The 18904-nt window shown below is 51.7% G+C and overlaps 1 protein-coding gene across 1 annotated transcript in view; it reads right to left on the bottom strand.

Moving 5' to 3' along the window:
• Positions 1-18904, bottom strand: part of LOC104526943 (myomegalin) — a gene marked incomplete at its 3' end in the record, with an annotated part of 20252 nt that overhangs the window by 830 nt on the left and 518 nt on the right. Inside the window, 19 exon segments of the mRNA XM_010170534.2 lie at positions 44-204; positions 323-414; positions 4456-4583; positions 5452-5564; positions 5908-6045; positions 6487-6603; positions 6786-6874; positions 7421-7499; positions 8542-8685; positions 9590-9784; positions 10057-10236; positions 10536-10673; positions 10870-10983; positions 11356-11514; positions 12030-12245; positions 12359-12451; positions 12695-12814; positions 14553-14672; positions 18261-18904. The exon segment at positions 18261-18904 is cut by the window's right edge and continues 10 nt beyond it. Coding sequence (XP_010168836.2) covers positions 44-204; positions 323-414; positions 4456-4583; positions 5452-5564; positions 5908-6045; positions 6487-6603; positions 6786-6874; positions 7421-7499; positions 8542-8685; positions 9590-9784; positions 10057-10236; positions 10536-10673; positions 10870-10983; positions 11356-11514; positions 12030-12245; positions 12359-12451; positions 12695-12814; positions 14553-14672; positions 18261-18904 — 3040 coding nt within the window.

The raw sequence follows: 18904 nt of genomic DNA, 5'->3' as shown, positions 1-18904 counted from the left end.
CAAGCCACAGCCACCCCTGGCTCCAGCATCCCAGAGCTCTTACCTGATGTGGGACACAGAGGAGAAGCCGGCTTCCTCCAGCTGCGCCTTCAGCTCCCGCAGCTCCTCTTCTGCCTGCAGCTCCCGCTCCGGCACAGTGGGTGCCATGCTCCCCATCAGGGTCCTTTCAGTGCCCCCACTTTTCTTAGGGGCCCGGGGATTGCTCTAGAGGGACAAAGACAGAGGGCAACATGGATGTTCCTGAAGGGGCTCGGACATGGTCTGGCATTGGTGCAGTGCCCAACTGCCACCCTGTTCGTGGTGCCATGCTGCCCTGACTCACGTGCTGGGTTGCCAGGCCGCGGGCTGCCTCCTCCTGGAAGCTGTCAGTGAAGGTGGTACGGGCATCATCAGCGTCTGTGCCTGTGGCCTGACCTAGGGGACAGCACAGCACAACAGGGCACTTAAAGCAGTGGCAATAACAGCACTGCCTCTGTCCCCTCCTCTGTCCCCCTCTCCTGGCCACTACAGGCAGCCCTGGAGCAGGTGCTTGCTCATACATACCTGGTGCTGGGGTACTCCTGGCAAGACTGAGGGCTCCCCACTGTTACTGTGCCCTGCTACCCCCCTCTGCATGCTGGAGCTCCAACCCAGCACCCTGTGCTAGCCCTGCACTGAGGGAAGGGACAGTCCCAGCTGCCTGCACCCCAGCAATGGCACCTGCCCCATCCACATCTCTGTCTTCACACCACCTTGTGCTTCCTGCCCCATCACACATGCACACATACCACCCATCCTGCAGCCGCTTCACAAGCCGCAGCCAGCAGCAGCATGTGCTCGGGCAGGGAGCCTTGCTGGTGCTGCCCCAACTCGGAAGGGGTACAGGATGCACCCCACACCATCACCTACCTGGGCAGGGGCAGCTCAGGGAGGGCACCAACCACCACCCTGCCCGTGCTGCCCAAGCCCTGCTGCCATACACGGCACTGGGCTCTTCACAAGCCCCACGCTGGCCTTGCAGAGCTGCAGCAGAGCTCAAGGGACACTTGTGTCCCATATCACAGCGCACAGGGGGCTGGGGTCCACCCTGTCCCACAGAGCTGAGCTGGGGCACACTTTTCTACTTGCACAGAGCTCTGCTTCTGGCCCCTTGGTGCACAGCCCAGGGCACGAGCTTGCACCCGGGTCTGGGCAGCTTCCCTCACATCCAGCTGCAGGGCTCAGACTGCCTGGCTGGTACACAGGTGTACCCTGATCTCTTCTCCCCAGGGAGGGGGAAGCTTGGACCATCCCCTGGGGCTGTGCAGGGCCTGGTATCATAGCTGCCTGTGCCCCACAGGAGATGCCACTGCTTTGCCCACAGCCAAACCCATCACCACCAGGTCTGCAGATCCAAGGCAGGCTGAACACGGAGCAGGAGGATGCAGGGAAATCCTGGCAGGAGAGGCCAAGCATCTGGTGAAGATGCCAGCAGGGAAGCATATGGCTCCTGGGAGGGAAAGCTGAGGAGCAGCCAGGAGCACTCCTTGTAGGCAGCTGCACAGTGCACGTAGAAGGTGACGCACTGAGGACACCCACTCATGACAAGCAACTGCCAGGAGGCTGCAAAAATCAGGGGCACCTCATTGCCCAGACTGGGCAGACATCACCTGTGTGGTGGAGCCTGTTCACTGAAGCAGCCCTGCCCCAGGGAGCAAGGGCAGCGGTGATGGAGGAGCGCTGTTCTGGGAGCAAAAAGCTTAGAGGCAGATGGAAGTGGCAGCAGCAGCCCTGGGAAGTGGCAGCTCCCAGGGGTGGCATTTAGCACAGCCAAAGCACAGCCCTGTGAGCCCCTAGGGACACAACCTGCCAAGTGACAAACCATCTCGATGGCTGCAAGGCCCCAAAGCATGAGGGGACATAGACCCTCAGCTGCAGGCTTTGCTGGGGGGCTGAGGGCCACATGCACAGGGGTCTCAAGTCAGGTGGTCAGGGTGGCCCACAGCCAGCACAGCTGCTCTGGGGACATGGGAGAACCACAGCACCCCACTTCTCACCATCACCCACAGCTCTGCACAGCTCCCAGCACTCCAGGACGGGGGCAGAAAAGCTGAGATCAAATCTTAAGGGAAAAACAAAACACCAAGAGAACAGCCCAGGGGAAGAAGAGGAAGGTGGTGCTGGGGGAGCAGAGAAGCGCGCACGTAGGGCAGACCATGCCCAGGCTGCTGTTCCCCAGGTGCTCAAACCCTCCCTTGCAGCAGGAGCACACCACACCAGGGTGCAAATTTAAAGGGAGAGGGGCTGCTCAGCATTCTGTGTATTACTAGCAGAGGAGACAAGAGGTGCAACCCCAGCACTACTTTTCTTTTTTGTTTGTCTCTGTGTTTCAGACCTAGCCTGAAGGCAAAGAGAATTAGTTGCATGGCTTGGAAATTGCACACGGCTCACAGGACAGCCAGGTGCACTGGCTGGGCTGGAAGTCTTCACACTGCTGGGAACAAGGGAAGAGAAGGAAAGCCCCCAAGGTAAACAGAGAGGAAGGAGAGACTTCCACGAAGAGCTATGGGACAGCACAAAGCACGTCAGAGTTTGACAGAGGGTGCTCTCAGCCACGGGCTGCTCAGGCTGGTCCTCCCATGGAGCAGAGGAGTGCACAGCCAGGCATATCAGGTATGAAAGGAGCTCGTAAAGAACAGAGCAGAAAAGTTGGGACACCCCAGCCCAAGACAACGCTCTCCTATGAGGCACTTCACAGCAGTGAAGCTAGCAGAGGCCAGGGACAGATCTGCAGCAAAACACACACACAAGAAGAGACAGGAGCTGCCGGAGCACCAGCCAAGACTTCCCTCACACCATGCCAATAAGTCTGTGCTGGGTCCTGGGCTCCATGGTACCCGGGGGACGAGGGAGCCAGCCAGGGATCAGGGCCAGGATGGAGCAGGGAAGGTGTTAAGATAAGGACAAGGACACAAAGGCTCCTACAAAGTGAGAGGCAGAAAGAGAAAGGGAAGATGGTGCTGGTGCTACACAGAGAAGTGAGAAGGGAATGAGATGAAACACAAAAAAGGAAAAGCTAACCAAGTACCAGAGCTGCCCAGCAGCCACCAGCTGTGTCCCTTCACCCCACACGAGAACTGCTGAACTCACCACACAGCTAGGTGCAGACCCAGAGGACTAGTGCTGACCTGCTGTATGCGAAGAGAAAGCCGTGCTGCCTCCGATCCCTGTCTGAGGCCAGGAGAAGACCTCAGCACGGGTGCGATGCATGGGATAGGTGGTGCCACATGGAACAGTCACAAGATGTGCAGCAGTGCACTCACAGGTCCGGGTGCTGCAGCCCAGCAAGACAGAGCTCTGCTGCTCCCCCCACAAGCAGAAACATGCTCAGAGGTACAAAATTTGTTCCTGACACCTTGGGAAGTGACTGAGTACAAGACAGCAGATCCACAGCCTGCTGTGCATGGGAAGTGCTGGGCATCAGAAAGCTGTTGCTATTGTTTTTCAGCTCTCACACCAGCCCCAACACCTCCAGAGGAGGTGAAAGATGCCCTAGAAAAGTACGCAGTGGTGGGACAAGCGGGACTGTCCCCAGCAAAGCAGAAATAGGGCCCTGCCCATTGCCCATGGGGCAGGTGGAGCCTGTGAAATGTGTGCATAGAAGGGAGGGAGCAGGCCAAGCCCAGACCCTGGGAGCAGGGACAGGTCTCAGTCACTCCAAACCATCTATCAAAGAGGAGAAAGCTCTCCCTTGAAGGCACTCACAAGCCAGGCTAAGACAAGTTATAACTGGGGGCAGAGGGGGGATAAAAAAGAAAAAAAAGTCAGTGAAATCATCAATACTGGAGTAGGATTGGCTTAAGCATAAAATAAATTGTTGGTTCTACCCTCAACACTTGTGGGAGAGGCCCAGGAAGTGCCACTAGGTCTTGTGGCCCTTCTTAAATTCTCTGGCTCTGGAACCTGCTTTTCCATACACTCCTTCTCCTTTAGAGCCAGCCACCATCAACCCAAGAGGGGGATGTTACTGGGTAAGCAAAATGGTGAGGGAATACAAAAACTCACACTCATGCACATGGGAGATGATAGAGAACATCTGGCGTTTCCTTCAGAGAAAGGGAATCTTTATTCGGCCCATGGGGATGGGAGGAGAAGGGAGATGAGGGAAATCAACTAAAATGGAATGATTTGAATGTGCAAATACATCAGTGGCCACCAGGGTGGGTCAGACAGGAACATACACGAGACACAGGTGGATTGCACTGATCGCCATTTCCGAAGCAGCTCAAAAATAAAACAAAACAAAAACACACAAAAAAAAAACCCAAAGCCCTACCCCAGTTCTATCCCAGTACCACCAGTAAGTACCCAAGCAACCCTCCCGCAGTCAGTGAGGCAGGCTCGCTCAGTTAGTGAACCGTTTCCGTAGCAGGCGGGCGAGCATCAGTGCTCAGAAGGCATGCTGGGGTAGGACTGTCACACGCTCCTGTTCCCCACCTCCTATGGTGCCCTGTGTCTCCAGCCTGCTCAAACGCTCCAAGCTTCTTCCAAGAGCTTCTTCCAGCTGTCCCCGGAGCTCCTGGACCCCCTCCAGCTCCACCTGCAGAGTGTGGTCTCTTGCAGCGCTAAGCAGACACGCCGCACAAAAAGGAAGAGGGTTAGACAGGTTGCAGCAAGCGCACACACACCAAACTGGTCCCTCCATCGGGGACTGCCACTTGCTCCAAGCACAGGCCCTGCATGCTCCCCAGTGTCCTGGCTAGTGAAACTATCACACCAGCAAAGCAGAAGTAGGGCCCTGCCCATTGCCTAAGGGGCAGGTGGAGCCTGTGAAATGTGTGCAGAGAGGCAAGGCCACCTCTTGCCTCACCTCCAAATCTCCCCAGAGCACAGCCATCCCCAAAAAAGGCTCCAGCCCATGGTAGGGGACTCCTAGTCACAGCTGTTCTTCAGTACTTACCCAAGCACTCCACGTATGTGCTCTCTTGCTATCAGGTAGCTCAAATATCCCAGAGGCTGCAGCCCCATGAAGGGCAGGGGATTAGTGTGGAGGACAGGGAATGCAGGCCATGCTGCGCTGCGGGACAGCCCCCTGCAGAAGCACCCAGATAGATCCTTATCAACCCAACAGTTGGCTGGGAATTTGACAGCAGCCTCTGAAAGGTGGCCAAGTGTAGGTGGGAAGCTGAGCCAGGAAGGTGCAAGCCAGGGAACAGAGATGGAAATCCCAGGGCCTGAAGAAGAGGTGGCAATGGGGGGAGTTTACACAGCGTTTAAAGCTGGCCACTGCAGCCTCTTCAAGGGAAGAAGAAAGCCTAAAACTTGGACTCTCAAAGCCACATTCATCTGATTCTTTGCCTAGATTCCCTCCTTCCCACCGAGGGCTTCTCAGACTTGCAGAATGATCACTGCTGCAGGGATTGCCACACTGGACCACCCATGCTTCCCCAGCAGCAGAGCAGGGCAGCACGGAGCCAAGGCAGCCTTGCTTACCTGTCTGGGTGTGTGTGAAACTTCACCAGGCTGCCGTAGAGCTGCCTCTCTGCCTGGAGAGCCTCATTTAACCGATTCCTTTCAGCCACCAGCCCTTCCAGCATCAGTAACAACTGGTTGGAGAAAAGAGACAAGATGCAACACTTCAAAAAAAAAGAGACAGAAATTGAAGGAGGCACCTGGTTGCCCCAGAGAAACAAGGGCTTCCCCTTCCTCTCTTGCTTGTGTCCAAGTGATCAAGTTGATCAGTGTCACCCCTGGACTCCCAACAGACTCTGCCCTTGAGACAACTGCAATCCTCTCCAATCCTCTCCTCCTCTGCATTCCCCTATTGCACACAGCCAGCTTCCAAGAACAAGCACATCTCAGCATACCCAAAGGCTGAAAAGAAAGCCTCATAACGGAGCACCAACAGAAATATACACACATCCAAGCTTGCCCCACATGGCACACTACCTGCTGCCTTCTGTTTCCAGTAGCCTCTTGTCCTTGTGACTCTGCTATGGCCACTTTCTCCCGAAGCATGAGCACTTCTTGTGTCAGCCTTTCCACGGCTGGAATTTCTTCGGGATCCACCAGTTGCATCTGCAGATCCTGAAAACCAACAGCAGGAGGGCTCAGTGAAGAAGGGATCAGTAACAAGGACAGCTGGACCTTTGTAATTCTCCCTGGAATGCAACTGCCAAAAGTTTCCAGTGTTTGGGAAGACCCAGGTCCCCCAAGAGAGACATTCTAAAGCACTCAGAGTGTATTATGCACAGACAACAGCATGGAACAAGCACAGAAAAGACACAATGTGCTCTGTTTAAAGGACTCCAAGAAGGGTGTTTGGTACATAAGGAGCAAAAGGCCAAGTGACAACACTCGGGGTTTGGGGCCTTTGCCATCTGGCCAAAGTAACACAGAGGGCTGTAGGTAAACTAGCAGCAATACCATCCATGGACAGCCAGCCACAGTACTCTGAGGATGTGGGGAAAGAAGAGACTCCTCTGAAGCCTTCCCAGGTGGAACTGACCCAACACAGCATGTTCTCACCTTGATGAGATCTTCTTTGATCTGGATGGTCCTGGTCAAGGACTCTATATCCGAGGCCTGCACCTGCAGCTCTTCCTCCTGTGTGGCCACAACGGACTGGAGAGCATTGAGCTCCCGCTAGGGAGGGAAGAAAAATCCGTGAAAGACTGCAGAAAGCCAAAACCCCACTGGAAGCTGCTGCCCCATTTCTCTCACTGCAGGTATCCTCACAATAGGGGGGTACAAAGCCTCCAGTGAGGGGCAGCCCAATGGTCTCCTGTAAGCGAGGAAGATCAGTACAGGCTCTGTCATAAGCTCACCCTGCTTTCCCTTTCCTTCTTTGCCATTAGCTCCAGCTCCTCTTTAGCATTAACAAGATCCTTCTCCAGTTCTGCTGCTGACGTTGTAACTGCAAAGACAGCTTGGTTACCGCAGGGTTACTGTGTGTCAGCTCCAACCCCAGGATCAGACACAATCCCTCTTTGGCAAGACAGGTTTACGATGCTTGTGCTCCCCATCACACTGCCTCTTCATAAACATTCCTCCTCCCTGCTTGATCCTTAAACAGCAGCCCAAGGCAGCAGTTACACCCCAGGCCTGCTCTCCCACCCCTGGCAAAGTACAGGTGTGCTGGCCCCAAGGCAAAACACAAACCAGTTGCACTTGTCTCAGCCCAGCCTGAACCATAAGTAAAAAAATCCTTCACTGGACAGTATCAGCTTTTGAGCAGAAGCACCTCACCTCAAACTCAACACCAGCCTTTCTTTTTTCCATACTTCCATCCCCAGACATCCCTGAGCCACCACCCAAAGGGGAGGCACAGCTTTACTTCAAAATACTCACTCTTGCTCAAAGCTCTTTACTCTCTCACAGTTTCATGTAACCATTTTCTCCCACACAGCAAAAAGCCCTGGTCACATTTGGGGACCTTGAAAGAAGCTGTCACCACACTCACCTCCCTCTGTCCTGCAGCTGCTGTCCCCTTGTGGAGGTCTGGCAATGACTGTAGCTCCACAAGCTCTTTGCATTATTTCCTGAAAAGACAAAAGCCTCCAGTTTGCACCTTTATGGGGAATCTAGCACAAGCAGCTTCCCCAGAGCTCCAGGACTGCAGCAAAGTTGCTGGCTGCTTTGTTGACACTCTGAATGTGAGAAATCAATGAAGGGGATCTAGCCAGGCAGTGAGGACAAGTGAATTGCACCCAACCTAAAAGCTGTATGTGTAGGCAACGCGGCTCTGGCCTTGTTTTGTTTGGCACCAGGAGGTTGCTGGCAGTGAGCATCTCCATAGTAAGGATTAAGCAGTTTTCACTCAACTGCAGCAAACTCATCTTTCAACTGAGACTCTACCGAGACCTGCATCTTCATCCAAAGATGTGGCCCAGAGGGAACATGGAGGAAGGAGAACACAGAGCTTGGCCTATATGCATGTCCCTGGAAGTCTCTAGAGCTCACTTTGATCCTGGGAATAGAAATGAGCAACCTGTTTACAGCTGCTTAAAAATGTTCAACATGTCAGCTCACCAACAAACTATTAACAGCTGCTCAAGTAGGAGCATGGCATATGTAGCCTCAGAGTTGTGTTCAGCCTCAAAGGGGTTTTTAGCAAAGCTGCTTTAAAAATACCAACTCCAATTGTGGAAGAGACAGCAAACAGCCAGCAGGCTCTGCCAAGAATTAGTGGGACCTAAAATTAGCTCTCTTGTCCCCTTCAGAATGTGACAATGTCAGGGAGGGGATTACAATACAGTGAGGCAGCCCAGCCCAAGGAAGGACTGGGTCAACACTGAAAGGTCAGAGGGTGGATTTCTTTCATACTCTCACGTGCCCTAAGGACTCAAATGCTGCCTGATCAAAACAAAAGGAGACACTGAGTGACAAAGGCTGATGGAATCAAGATCAGAACATCCAGGCAGCATTTCTGCTCTTCAGTTTCTTCTCTTCCTCCTATAGGAAGTCTTTCCCCTAATCCCACTTTCATTTCTATCATTCTCTGTGGTGCTCCCCTCTCTCCCATTTCCTCCTGAGGCCATCAGTTCTCCATGGAGCCCTAAGGCCACAGCACACAATTCTTACTTGTCCGGGCTGTTTGTCCTGCTTCAGCAGCCTGGCACCAGCCGACTGGGTCCCCACAGGCTCCTTCCCCAACAGATGCTGCCGTAGGAGTTGTAACTCGCAGCTCCTTTCAGCCAAAGCACGTGCCATCTTCTCAGTAGCCGTCTGATGGAGCAGGAAAAGCAGAGGAAGACATGGCTGTGATCAGGGGTGGGATCCCTGTCCCTCACCTTCCTTACAGACTAGGGGAAACCATCTCAACATTTATCTGTCACTTGAGACTGGAAGTGATCTACAAACTAGCCTGGGAGCTACTGCTCCTGGCCACCCAGCATGACTCCACCGCAGCCCTCCCATCTCTGCTTGCCAAGGCTTGGCCTCTCTGCCTACAGAGGAACAAGCTCCTCAGTTTCTCACACCTCATTCAGGAGGGAAGAAAGAGGACAGACAAAGAGAAGGAGACAGTGCTTGGCCTTTTAGCCCCCCTTTTACAAAAGGAAACTCAATGCAAAGAATCTTGGGTAACACTGAACTGCAGCCAGTGTGCAGGAGTAGGCAGAGTAGGAACTCTGGCTGTTTAAGTGGCGTTTACATGCCCAGGACCATGCCCTAGTTTGACTAACCTGTAAGCTAAGAAGCAATGAGCAAAGCTTCCTCAGACTTCTGCACTACGTAAGACACAGCTCAGAGTCTGCCTTTCTGGTCTGGTAAAATACACATGAAGCAGAGACCGTCCCATGGTCCCTCTGCTGCCCCAAGCCCAGGAGCACAGATATCTAGGAAGATCTGCACCTCCTTCCCAATCACAAATATAAACCCTGTGCAGTCCACTTAATGACAGCAACCTGACCCCTGAACACTGTCTACAAGAGCTGCTGCTTCATAACTGTTCCCATGTGATGGGTTGAGACCAACCCAGGAACAGCTGATGGTGTCTTACGTGGCTCTTCAACACTTTGCAGCTCCACCAGGCTACACCAACAGAAGCCAGAGGACAGTTTCCATTTGCTTAACGCCAGGCAGAGCCATCCAGCCCAACCTCCCCACTGTGCCACTGCACACAACTCACTTGGCTCTGCTGCTCCTTGGTGCTCATGGCCTGCAGCAGCTCCCGGATCTCAGCATCATGCTCCATGGTCTGACGGTTCCTGTCGCTGAGGAGATCCTGCAGCATCTTCTCCTTGTGCTGAAGACGCAAGCACAGCTCTTCTGCTACCTCGCTCTGCCCTGGGCCCAGCTTGCACAGGAGAGTTGCTGTAAGCTCCTGAGCAAGGGGGAAGAAGGGAGAGATAGAGATGCTGCTACCACTGAACTGCAAGCTGTTCAAGGACAAACAGCTCTTTGGCTTGGGTGTAGCCAAGAACAGTGTCTCAGTAGGCACAGGTAGATACAGGTGCCAAAAGCAGACAGCTTCTAAAGCACAGGGCACAGGTTCAAGTGCCCTCCTCAGAAGCAGGCAGGCAGGAAGCTCTAGTTGGGGATCTCTCTCTGCAGACAAACTGGCTGAAGGCTCAGGAAGCCAAGCGAAGGTCTTACCTCCACTTCCTTGTTTCTGTCATGCAGGCAGGTCTGCAGCTGCTGGATGATTCCCTCCTGTTCCTTCTGCCTGCTACAGGATTTGGCCTCCATCTCTTCCTTGAGCCAGCGGAGGTTTTGGCAGGTTGCTGACACCTGCTCTAGTTCCAGGGTTTTGGCTTTCAGGAGGCTCTCCAGGCTCTGGGGACCACAACAGAAGGGGACAGGGACTTTATCCTCAATTAAGCAGAACTGGAAATACCAGTCTCTCCTGCCAGTGGAGTCACATAGATTTGTCCCTGTCCTCTCCAGAAACCACACTCACCTCTACACCCAGCCCAGAAACATGAGTGACCCGGGAACTAGCCATGCAGGCAGGGCCAGAGGAAGGCCAACACCCTGCAGCCACTCTCTCTGGCAACAACCAGAGCATTCACAGAAGGTTTGTCTAGCACACCACAGCCAGGATGGACTCTGCATGCCCAAGTACAAGCACTCACATGAATGGTGGCCTCATTGCTGGACAGGACATTGCGCAGCCTCTCCAAGTCGCCTCCACGCTCCCTCATCGAGAGACGGAGCTGTTGCAGCTCTTGCTCCTTCTTCTCCAGGGCACAGAACTTCTCATCTACAGCTCGCTATGGTGAGAGGAGATGATTGCTCAGAATGGGGTAGCAAGGCTCTGCAGCCCACCACTCACTTTATGGGGCACCTCAGCTCTCCCTTTCAGAGGGCTCTTCTGGAAGGCTGAGCCATGAAGAGCACACAAGGTATGGCCATCCCCTGGGGCTGCACTGCTGGTGCAGGGAGACGTCACCAACAAACTGTGCTCACCTCCAGAGCAGCATCCCTGTCGCTGACTCGCTGCTGCAGTTTCTCCAACATGGCATTCATGGCAGCAGGGCTCTTGTCCAAGCTTTGCTGGCATTGCAGAAGCTCCTTCGATTCCTAGAGGTCACATACACACACCCAGTACAACTGTCAGCCCAGAAACCCCCCAGAGAGCAGTACAGGAGAATCAGGGCCAACTACCTCCACCTCACACTTGGACTACTCCCCACATTAAAGGATGGCAGAGTCCCAGCACCTGGGGCTGGTTGACAAGCACCTGCCAGGGCTCACCAGGCATTGCTGTGGGCTGAGGCACTTGGATACCTGTGTGCCTTTTTCCTCACCTTGGGAGCCCAGAAATATCTCTGTCCTTCCCTTCTTTGAGGGGCAGATGTGAAAGCTACAGCCTGACTTTCACATCACCAAATACCAAAGGAGGAGCAGGGGCCCTGGCTACTTATGCTGAATTCGAATCTTTCTGCATCTCACCTGCAGAAGCTGTTCCTTGCGAGCCAGATGCTGACTCAAACACTGAGCTTTCTGCTCCTCAGCCTGCAGCTCACAGCATTTCTCCCACTCCACAGTCTGGAGCTGCTGAGCCTTGTCCTGCAGCTCTGCCTGCAGCTGCTGTACCACAGCACGCAGCTCCTGCAAGGGAAAAGCACCCATCTTGGCAGTCAGTCTCAACAAACCTGTAAACAGCAGATCAATCTGAAGAGGCCAAGGGCTGTAGGAGCAGCCAGAAATGCTCTGCAATACCACAGCTTTTACAACTCTAAATACACTTCCATGGTGATGAAGTTTGAATTATTTCATTTCCCAGGTCATCCACCCATCTAAACCCCTTGTTACAACCAGTCACAGCTAACCTGTGCAGCAGTGGCCATGAACTTCATAACACTGCAAAAAGAGATGGGCCACTTGCACCAGCTAAGACATACAAGGACAACACACCCAGTACCAAGTGTCCTTGCTGATTCTAAATCCTCAGATAGGAAGCTAAGGAGGCTGGAGAATTCTCCCTGCCATATGTGACAAGGAGTTAGCCAAGTGTGTCCAGCCTGGTGCAGGCAGAAGTGATGACTAAGAGCAGAGTACTGACTAAACCAGTACTTCTCAAGTCATGTAACCCCAGAGACTTCCAGGCTAAGTGCTTGTCATACCTGGTTGTGTTTCCAGGTTGCCTCTTTCTGCTGTTCTTCCTCATGCACCATGGTCTCTAGGAGTTGGGTTGCTCTCCTGGCTTCAGCCAGTTGATGCTCTTTCTGGCGCTGAGCTCTTTTCAGTTTCTGCACCTCCAGCTTGGTGCAGAAAAGCACGTTCTGAAGATCTAGCAGTGACATTTGCTGCTCCTGGGATGAGAGGGGGCTCTCTGACATCTAACAAGAGTGGGAAGCAGAGAAACTCAAAGTTTCACCTCAAGAGTGAGATTTAAAAATCAGGATCTCTGCAGAAGGAAGCCTGATATATCTGAGGCTTTCCAGAGACATACCTGCAACTGTCCTAGATGGCTTCTGTGTAACATGTCCCGCAGCTTGGACATTGTCTCATTCTGCCCTTCGATGATACGGTACAGCTCTTCTGTCTACAAGTCAAAGGATGGGAAGCCCAGTCATTGCCAAATCAAGCACAAACTCTCCCATCCCAAGCCTCCAGCGTGGATTATGACACATTAGCATCGCATAGAAGTAAGAGCTTCACAAGAAATAATTTAATGAGATCCAGGATGCTTAGCAATGGCTTCAGCATTCCTTTTCAGTCACTGCCTACAGGTCTAGCACACTTTCTTCTTTTGGTGACCACCACCCTGTTTACCCAAAACTATTACCTTACTCTCTTTGCTCTTCAGGGCCTCGTTCAGACACTGGATGGTATGATCTTGCCTCTGCGATGTTTCTTGGACAGTTTTTAATTCAAAATTCAATTCATTCAGCTTTTCCTGTAACAACTGAAGACAGAAATATGTTGTTTTTTTAATTCTGCCTAATGCTTTACATAAACACCCTTAGGAATCCCTCCACTCCTTACTCAAGTCCACACAGCCCAGGTGTTCACCAGATCAAGATCATTGTGGCTCCCTCTAGAGTCTGTAAACACTGTTTTGCTGGGTGGAGACCGGTGAGTAAACACAGAGCCTTCAGCCCCACCACAGGACTGTTCCAGTGCTTCTGGGCCCTCCAATGCAGTCCCCAGTGCAGGGTGGAGGTTCCAGACTCGGGTTCACATATCATACTGTCTCCCACATACTCCAGGAGAGTCTTGCTCAGACTGCCCAGCAGCCTTCCCAGTTTCTATCATTTGTTTCTGTTCCCTTAAGAGGAAAGGGGCTGCTTCAGCCCAAAAACCTCCCAAGAGATATGAAGAAAAAAATCCACATGGAGAAACTACACATGCCACAAAACATTCCCTTTGCTTCTGAGATCCTCCAGAGCATTGCAGCTGCCCCTTTATGATCTTCCAGCCCCTTCCCTTACCACCTCCTTCGACCACACAGGCACTCTTGCAGCAACTGCTAGTCTAGGTAATGCTACATTTGATCAGATCAATGGCTTATTTAGCCTCAAGTTCTGGCTTCAGCACAAGGGAGTCTGGCGAGTGCCAGCATGCCAACAGCATGGCCACAAAGCAAAGGGGAATGTCTCACTAGTCTCCATGGCCAATTTACAAGCTGAGAAACTTCTGCCCCTGACATTTTCACCCTCAAGAGACTACTATCTCAAACAGTTTTAGGACAGTTCTCTGCTTTCACCATAATGTTCATGACACAGCACACGCTGTGAATTTAAGCAACTGCTTGTTAGCATTTCTAAACATGCTGCCTGTTGGCGTTCTTAGTCCTGGATGATACACATCTTTCTTGGAACTTACCCAAGCCTCAGTTTCTTAAGAGGTTTGTGCTGCTTTATGATTTCCTCTTGTTGCTCATTAGTTTACACACCTGTCATGTTCTCTCTTCTGTAAGAGACACTCCCCCAACCTGTTTAAACACTTCCAACTGCATTTACCAGACCTTGGGACTCTTTATTTCTCCTGTCAACCTTTGTGGTCCAGGCAGCTCCAACAGTTTACAGCTGTCCCCAGATTTAAATAAAGATCCCATCCCGATGTTTTTTTCCCCATTTAATCCCTCTCTTTTCCCAGTGGGTATAATTTACCTTAGAGTTCAAGAGCTTAACTAAGAACATCTACCCCTTGCAACATGTGTTAAATTTGATCTGCCTTAAGAAGACTCAGCTGCATGTTTCTTTCCCAAGAAAGCCTTTAAATCAAAATGAAAACAAGACTCCCTCTGCACTGATCTCCCTTACTGCCTGCAAAAATCAAGGGAACTGCCTCAAAAGGCAGGTGTGCTTCTCTCCTGCACCAGGCTCAGCCCATGCAAATCCAAGAGACAGGGAAATGGTCCTGTGCATCTCTCCTTCAGCAGCTCCTGCAAGGCTAACCAGGTAAGTGGGAAGTTCTTCCAAAATAATGATTTGCAAAAATAAATATGGAAAAATTACACAACCCAGCTGCTGAAAAAAAAGTAAATGCTTTTAACTGAAGCTGAGTTAAACAGCACTGAGAATCACAGGTCAGTAAAAAGCTGGAACAGAGGTGGATACGTGGCCAGGCCCGGAGGCACCCTCCAACACTAACTACACCAGATTCACTAGGCACTGAATTTGCTGTTCCTGAAGAAATACCTTGTTGGCAGCTTCAAACTGCTGGACTTTCCCCTGCAGCTCTGCAGCACACAGACTGGACACATGCTCCCCCACTGCAAGGTCACCTGGGGCTGGCTGTTGACGTTCATCCTGCAAATTCTGGGGGGAAAAAATAAAAAAAAAAAAAAAAAGGAAAGAAAAAAAGAGGAAAGAAATGGCTCAAGTCTTGCACTTACGTCTTCTATTCAGCTGTCAGTCCTCAGAGACCTTGTAGCATGGGCTTAAATATGCCCCACTGTGCTTTTCTGTTTCTGAAACATCATGCTGCCTGTGTCTCCCTTCTCCTGGGTGGCAGGCTGGCACCTGACAGATCTGTCTGACCTGCCAGAAGTTCCCTGCTGCCCTGAGGCTCTGGTTGGGCTCCCTGCCTCTCCTCACTCCCACACCGTGAGCCCAGCAGCTTCTCTGACTCTAAGCACTGTCTGCAGGCTGATGACAGACCTGCTCCCCACACCCAAGCCATGTCTCTGAAACCTCTCTTCTTCCTACATACCCTGCTGGCAGCTTTAAAACAAAGCCAGCACCAAATCAGACTCCTTCCAATGTTCTGCCAAGCTTCTCCTTAATCAAGCCTACAACCTTCAATGCTTCCCACCAGCTACCCTTTTGCCATGACCTGGAAGTCACCCTCCACTCTGAACCCCTCCACTCGTGGTTCTCTGGGCTCTCCCTCACTTCTCCACACACTCCAGCTCTCCACTCCATGTGCAATTCCCTGCAGTTCCACAAGCCATAGCAAATTCAATGCCACAGCTGAGGTTTTTTTCATGACACACACCCATTTATTGAGAATGGAAACAGCCTGCTTTGGGACACGTGGCCTGCCAGACGCTGCTGGCTGAGCACACACTAATCCCTTGTCATCCCTTCTTACTCATGTGCTACCTCCTGCCTAGCGAGCTGTTCACTCCTGAGAGCAGCTCCTGAGAGCCCTCACAGGACTTGTTAAGTATTCCTCAATATTACCAGTGATACAAGATCGATCATACTGGTGTCTGTTGTAAGTGTGAGCCCTGGCAAGCGCAGGATTGCAGAACAGAGGCAACAAGAAGATACTAGAGCTTTTCAGAGCAATCACAGCAGCACCAGCTCCAGGCAGCACAGCACAGGGAGAACAATAGCTGACTCTGATTAGCCCTGTCAGACTGAATCCTCATCTTCAGCAGCCACCAAAATGCTCTCTGGGAGAAGCAGGCAGCACTGCAGAGCTTCCCCCAGGCCTGTGCGCTGCCTCTCACATACAGAGGCAACGCTTCCCTTTACCCCGGTGTTTTGTTAAGGTTTTACTGAAACCTTAAACAGTCATAACAAGTAATTTCAAATGTGCCCTGCCAGATTAGACAGGGAGAGCTGCTGGAATATCTCACACAGCAGCTACTTTGAAATAAGGTTGATGAAAAGAAAACAGAGAGGAGGAGAAAAAAAAAAAAAAAAAAGAAAATAAAAACACATCTTTCCTCACAATTTGCATATTCCAAAGAAAACTAAACAGAAAGCCTGCAAAGAGCTAAGAGCAGGGAGGGGAAAGGCAGAGCCAGCTCCAGAGTCCAAAGTCCCCAAGCCCGAGGTGCCTCCCCACAGCCATGTCAGGAGCACAGCTCCACCGAAGAGCTCACCAGTGGTTTCTCTACATCAGCATTTTACTGACAATCTCTCCTCAGTACAGCTCCAGCGATGTCAGCACACACTAACCTAGACAGACACCTCTTTAAAAAAGAAGAATAATAATCACAGCTCTATCTAAGCCTGCCCAGCTCGCATCTGCCCGGAGCAGTGGGCAAAAGACTGGCTGTCAGTAGGACAATGCTTCCCTTGCTGCCAGCCCGGCACCGCAGGCAGCTGCAAGAGTGTGTCTGACGAAGGCTGGAGTTGGTGGCACTTTCCTGGGGCTCTGGTGATGAAGAGGAAGAATTGTTGGCTCAAGAAAACACCCAAGAAGACAGTACCTACAAGGTCATGTGCCCCAACAACAGATCCCTCGGTCATCATAGCTTACAGCAGTAAATTTAAAGGAGAACTGCAGTTTCCCAAAAGCAACAAGGGAACTGTGGTCCTGTATGTCCCTTTCATGCTACCAGAAAGGCTTTGATGCATGTGAATCGCTGGACAGCAGCGCCCAACTGTAACAAAGAGTGTTGCTCATACAAAGAGCAAGGAAAATAATTTATACAGGAATCACTTAGTTTACTGGCTGCATTCAACTCCCCATTTTTGCTGATAAAGATATCCAAAGGATTGAGCACTTTTCCCCTTCTGACAGATCCTGCACCGAAGCTCACAACTGCTGCTGTTGCCGTGGTGAGAAACAGGCAGTAAAAAATTGTACAGGATGAATTCCTGGCAGGGACAGTTGGATGGCAGAGGCTGGAGGTTGGAGAAACTCCTCTAAAGCAGTTCCAAGAGGAGGATGGCGACGTGTGACACAAAGCCAAGCTGTAAACGCGCCACGTTGATTGTGCCACGTTCTGTTAAGAGAAAAATCTATTTTTATGCTGTAAATACATCCCTAGCAGTGGAAATTAGTAGCAAGCAACACAGACAAGAGGAGCAGCAATGCCCTGTTTCATGTCTTCTGGCTGCCAGCACGATGCCTTTGTGCACCAGATGGAAATTAGTTTTTCCTACGTTCCTCTCTAGCATCATCTCTTGAGCAGGTTCTTGGGGGAAAAGCAGAGAGCTCTGGGAAACACCCCAGCAGAGGAGACAGCAAGCAGGGCTGGCTGAATAGGGAGTGTCATTCAGCACAACCACAGTTGCCATAGTAATAAACAAGCATTTTCCTAATCCCCAGGCTACCTAGAGCATTAGACAGCACTAAGGCTGCTAATGAGAATGCAATTAGGCTGACATGGATATTCCTGAATTGAAGCTGACTGAGGCCTTCTATTCATTAAGGAACGTGGTAAAGAGTTACAAGTTCAGCTTTTTGACTGCATACTAATAAAGATTTCATTAAAGCCAGCAAAATAGGCAATTCAGAGGACTACCATCGAGGCAGGTAACAGCACCAGGAGTCCCATGAAAACAAGAGCTTTCAGCAACACCTGCCGTTAATTGATGGATCGTTTCAAAGGATCAGAAAATAAACCAATTATCTAGAATACCAATCCTAAAGTCATCTGGCACAAATCCACCTGCAAGGAAAACACCTTTTCCTCAGGGCAAGTGCCAGAAATTCCTGCATGGATCTACACGTTAGGCAGGTTGGAGGCCTGATCTGCAGAGGCAGGGCTCTGCAGGCAGGCGTTCCCCACACTGAACCATTACTCAGGCACAAAGAAAACACATTTGCTGCAAAACATATGCCCAGAAGCTTAAAATGCTTCCCTTAGTTGTGGGTAAGAGTCACGCTGACTTATTAAAAAGAAAGCTGAAGTGAAACTGGTGTTTTCTCAGCAGAAAAATGACAAAGCATGCAAAGAGCTTAGACCCATCTAGCAGGCTGCACGGACAGGGAGAGCTGATGGAGAGGGGGAAGGTTAATATCCCAGAACACAAGGAGGAAACAGACAGGAGAAGAACAGAGGAGAGAGGTCGCACACCTAAAAAGGGCCGAGCTGCCTATTCTTAGCCCTGGGTTCAGCGACACATGGCTATCTATTATCTCAGCACAGAAGAATCCCCAGCGGGCTCAGCGTCAGGCCACAGGGATGCTGCTCAATCGAAGGGCGGCACAATGACCTCTACCTGTACCCGCAGTGGCATATAATCCTCACAGAGGTCGTCCCACAGCTCCTGCAGTTCAGAAATCTCCAGGGAAAGACCCAAAGGAGCTCTGGAAAAGGATTTTCTGTCTGTGTTCAGGAAGGCAGAACCAGCACACGCTAAGCCAGCAGAAGCGCTGCCATCTGCCAAGTCCTGGCTGAGCTTGGGAGGGGGCAAGGTGGACTTCACGGGAATGGGCAGTCTGCTGCCGCGGGGACTCTGAAGGGGTTTGTAGTCCAAAGTCTTGATCAAGCTGAGGGCCAGCTCCAGCCTGTTCCCGCTCAGCGAAGAGTTTGGGGTTGTGCGGTCATCTGAGAAATCATCAGATTTCCCATTCCCTTTCACGCTCTTATCTGCATCTTCATCCTTCTGCTGTGGAGGGCTCGCCTCCACGGTCGTGTCCAGGGACTCAACAGAGGACGCAGGCGTGCCTTCCTCCATGCTTTCCCCATCCACCGGCTCTCTGGCACTGGTGGACTCTGCTACGTCGCACACAGATGCCTCCTCATTGCCCATACTGGCTGACCACCGACTGGACAACCCGCAGGAGATGCTTCTGGCCACCTTCCGTGGCACTTTGCAAATTGCTTCGTAGTCGGCATCGGCCACCCGCAGCGCGGCGCAGC

Source organism: Antrostomus carolinensis, unplaced genomic scaffold, assembly GCF_000700745.2.
Source record: "Antrostomus carolinensis isolate BGI_N321 unplaced genomic scaffold, ASM70074v2 scaffold40416, whole genome shotgun sequence".
Taxonomy (NCBI): domain Eukaryota; kingdom Metazoa; phylum Chordata; class Aves; order Caprimulgiformes; family Caprimulgidae; genus Antrostomus; species Antrostomus carolinensis.
The sequence above is the reverse complement of the archived record's forward strand: the minus strand, read 5'-3'. Positions and strand labels throughout refer to the sequence as shown.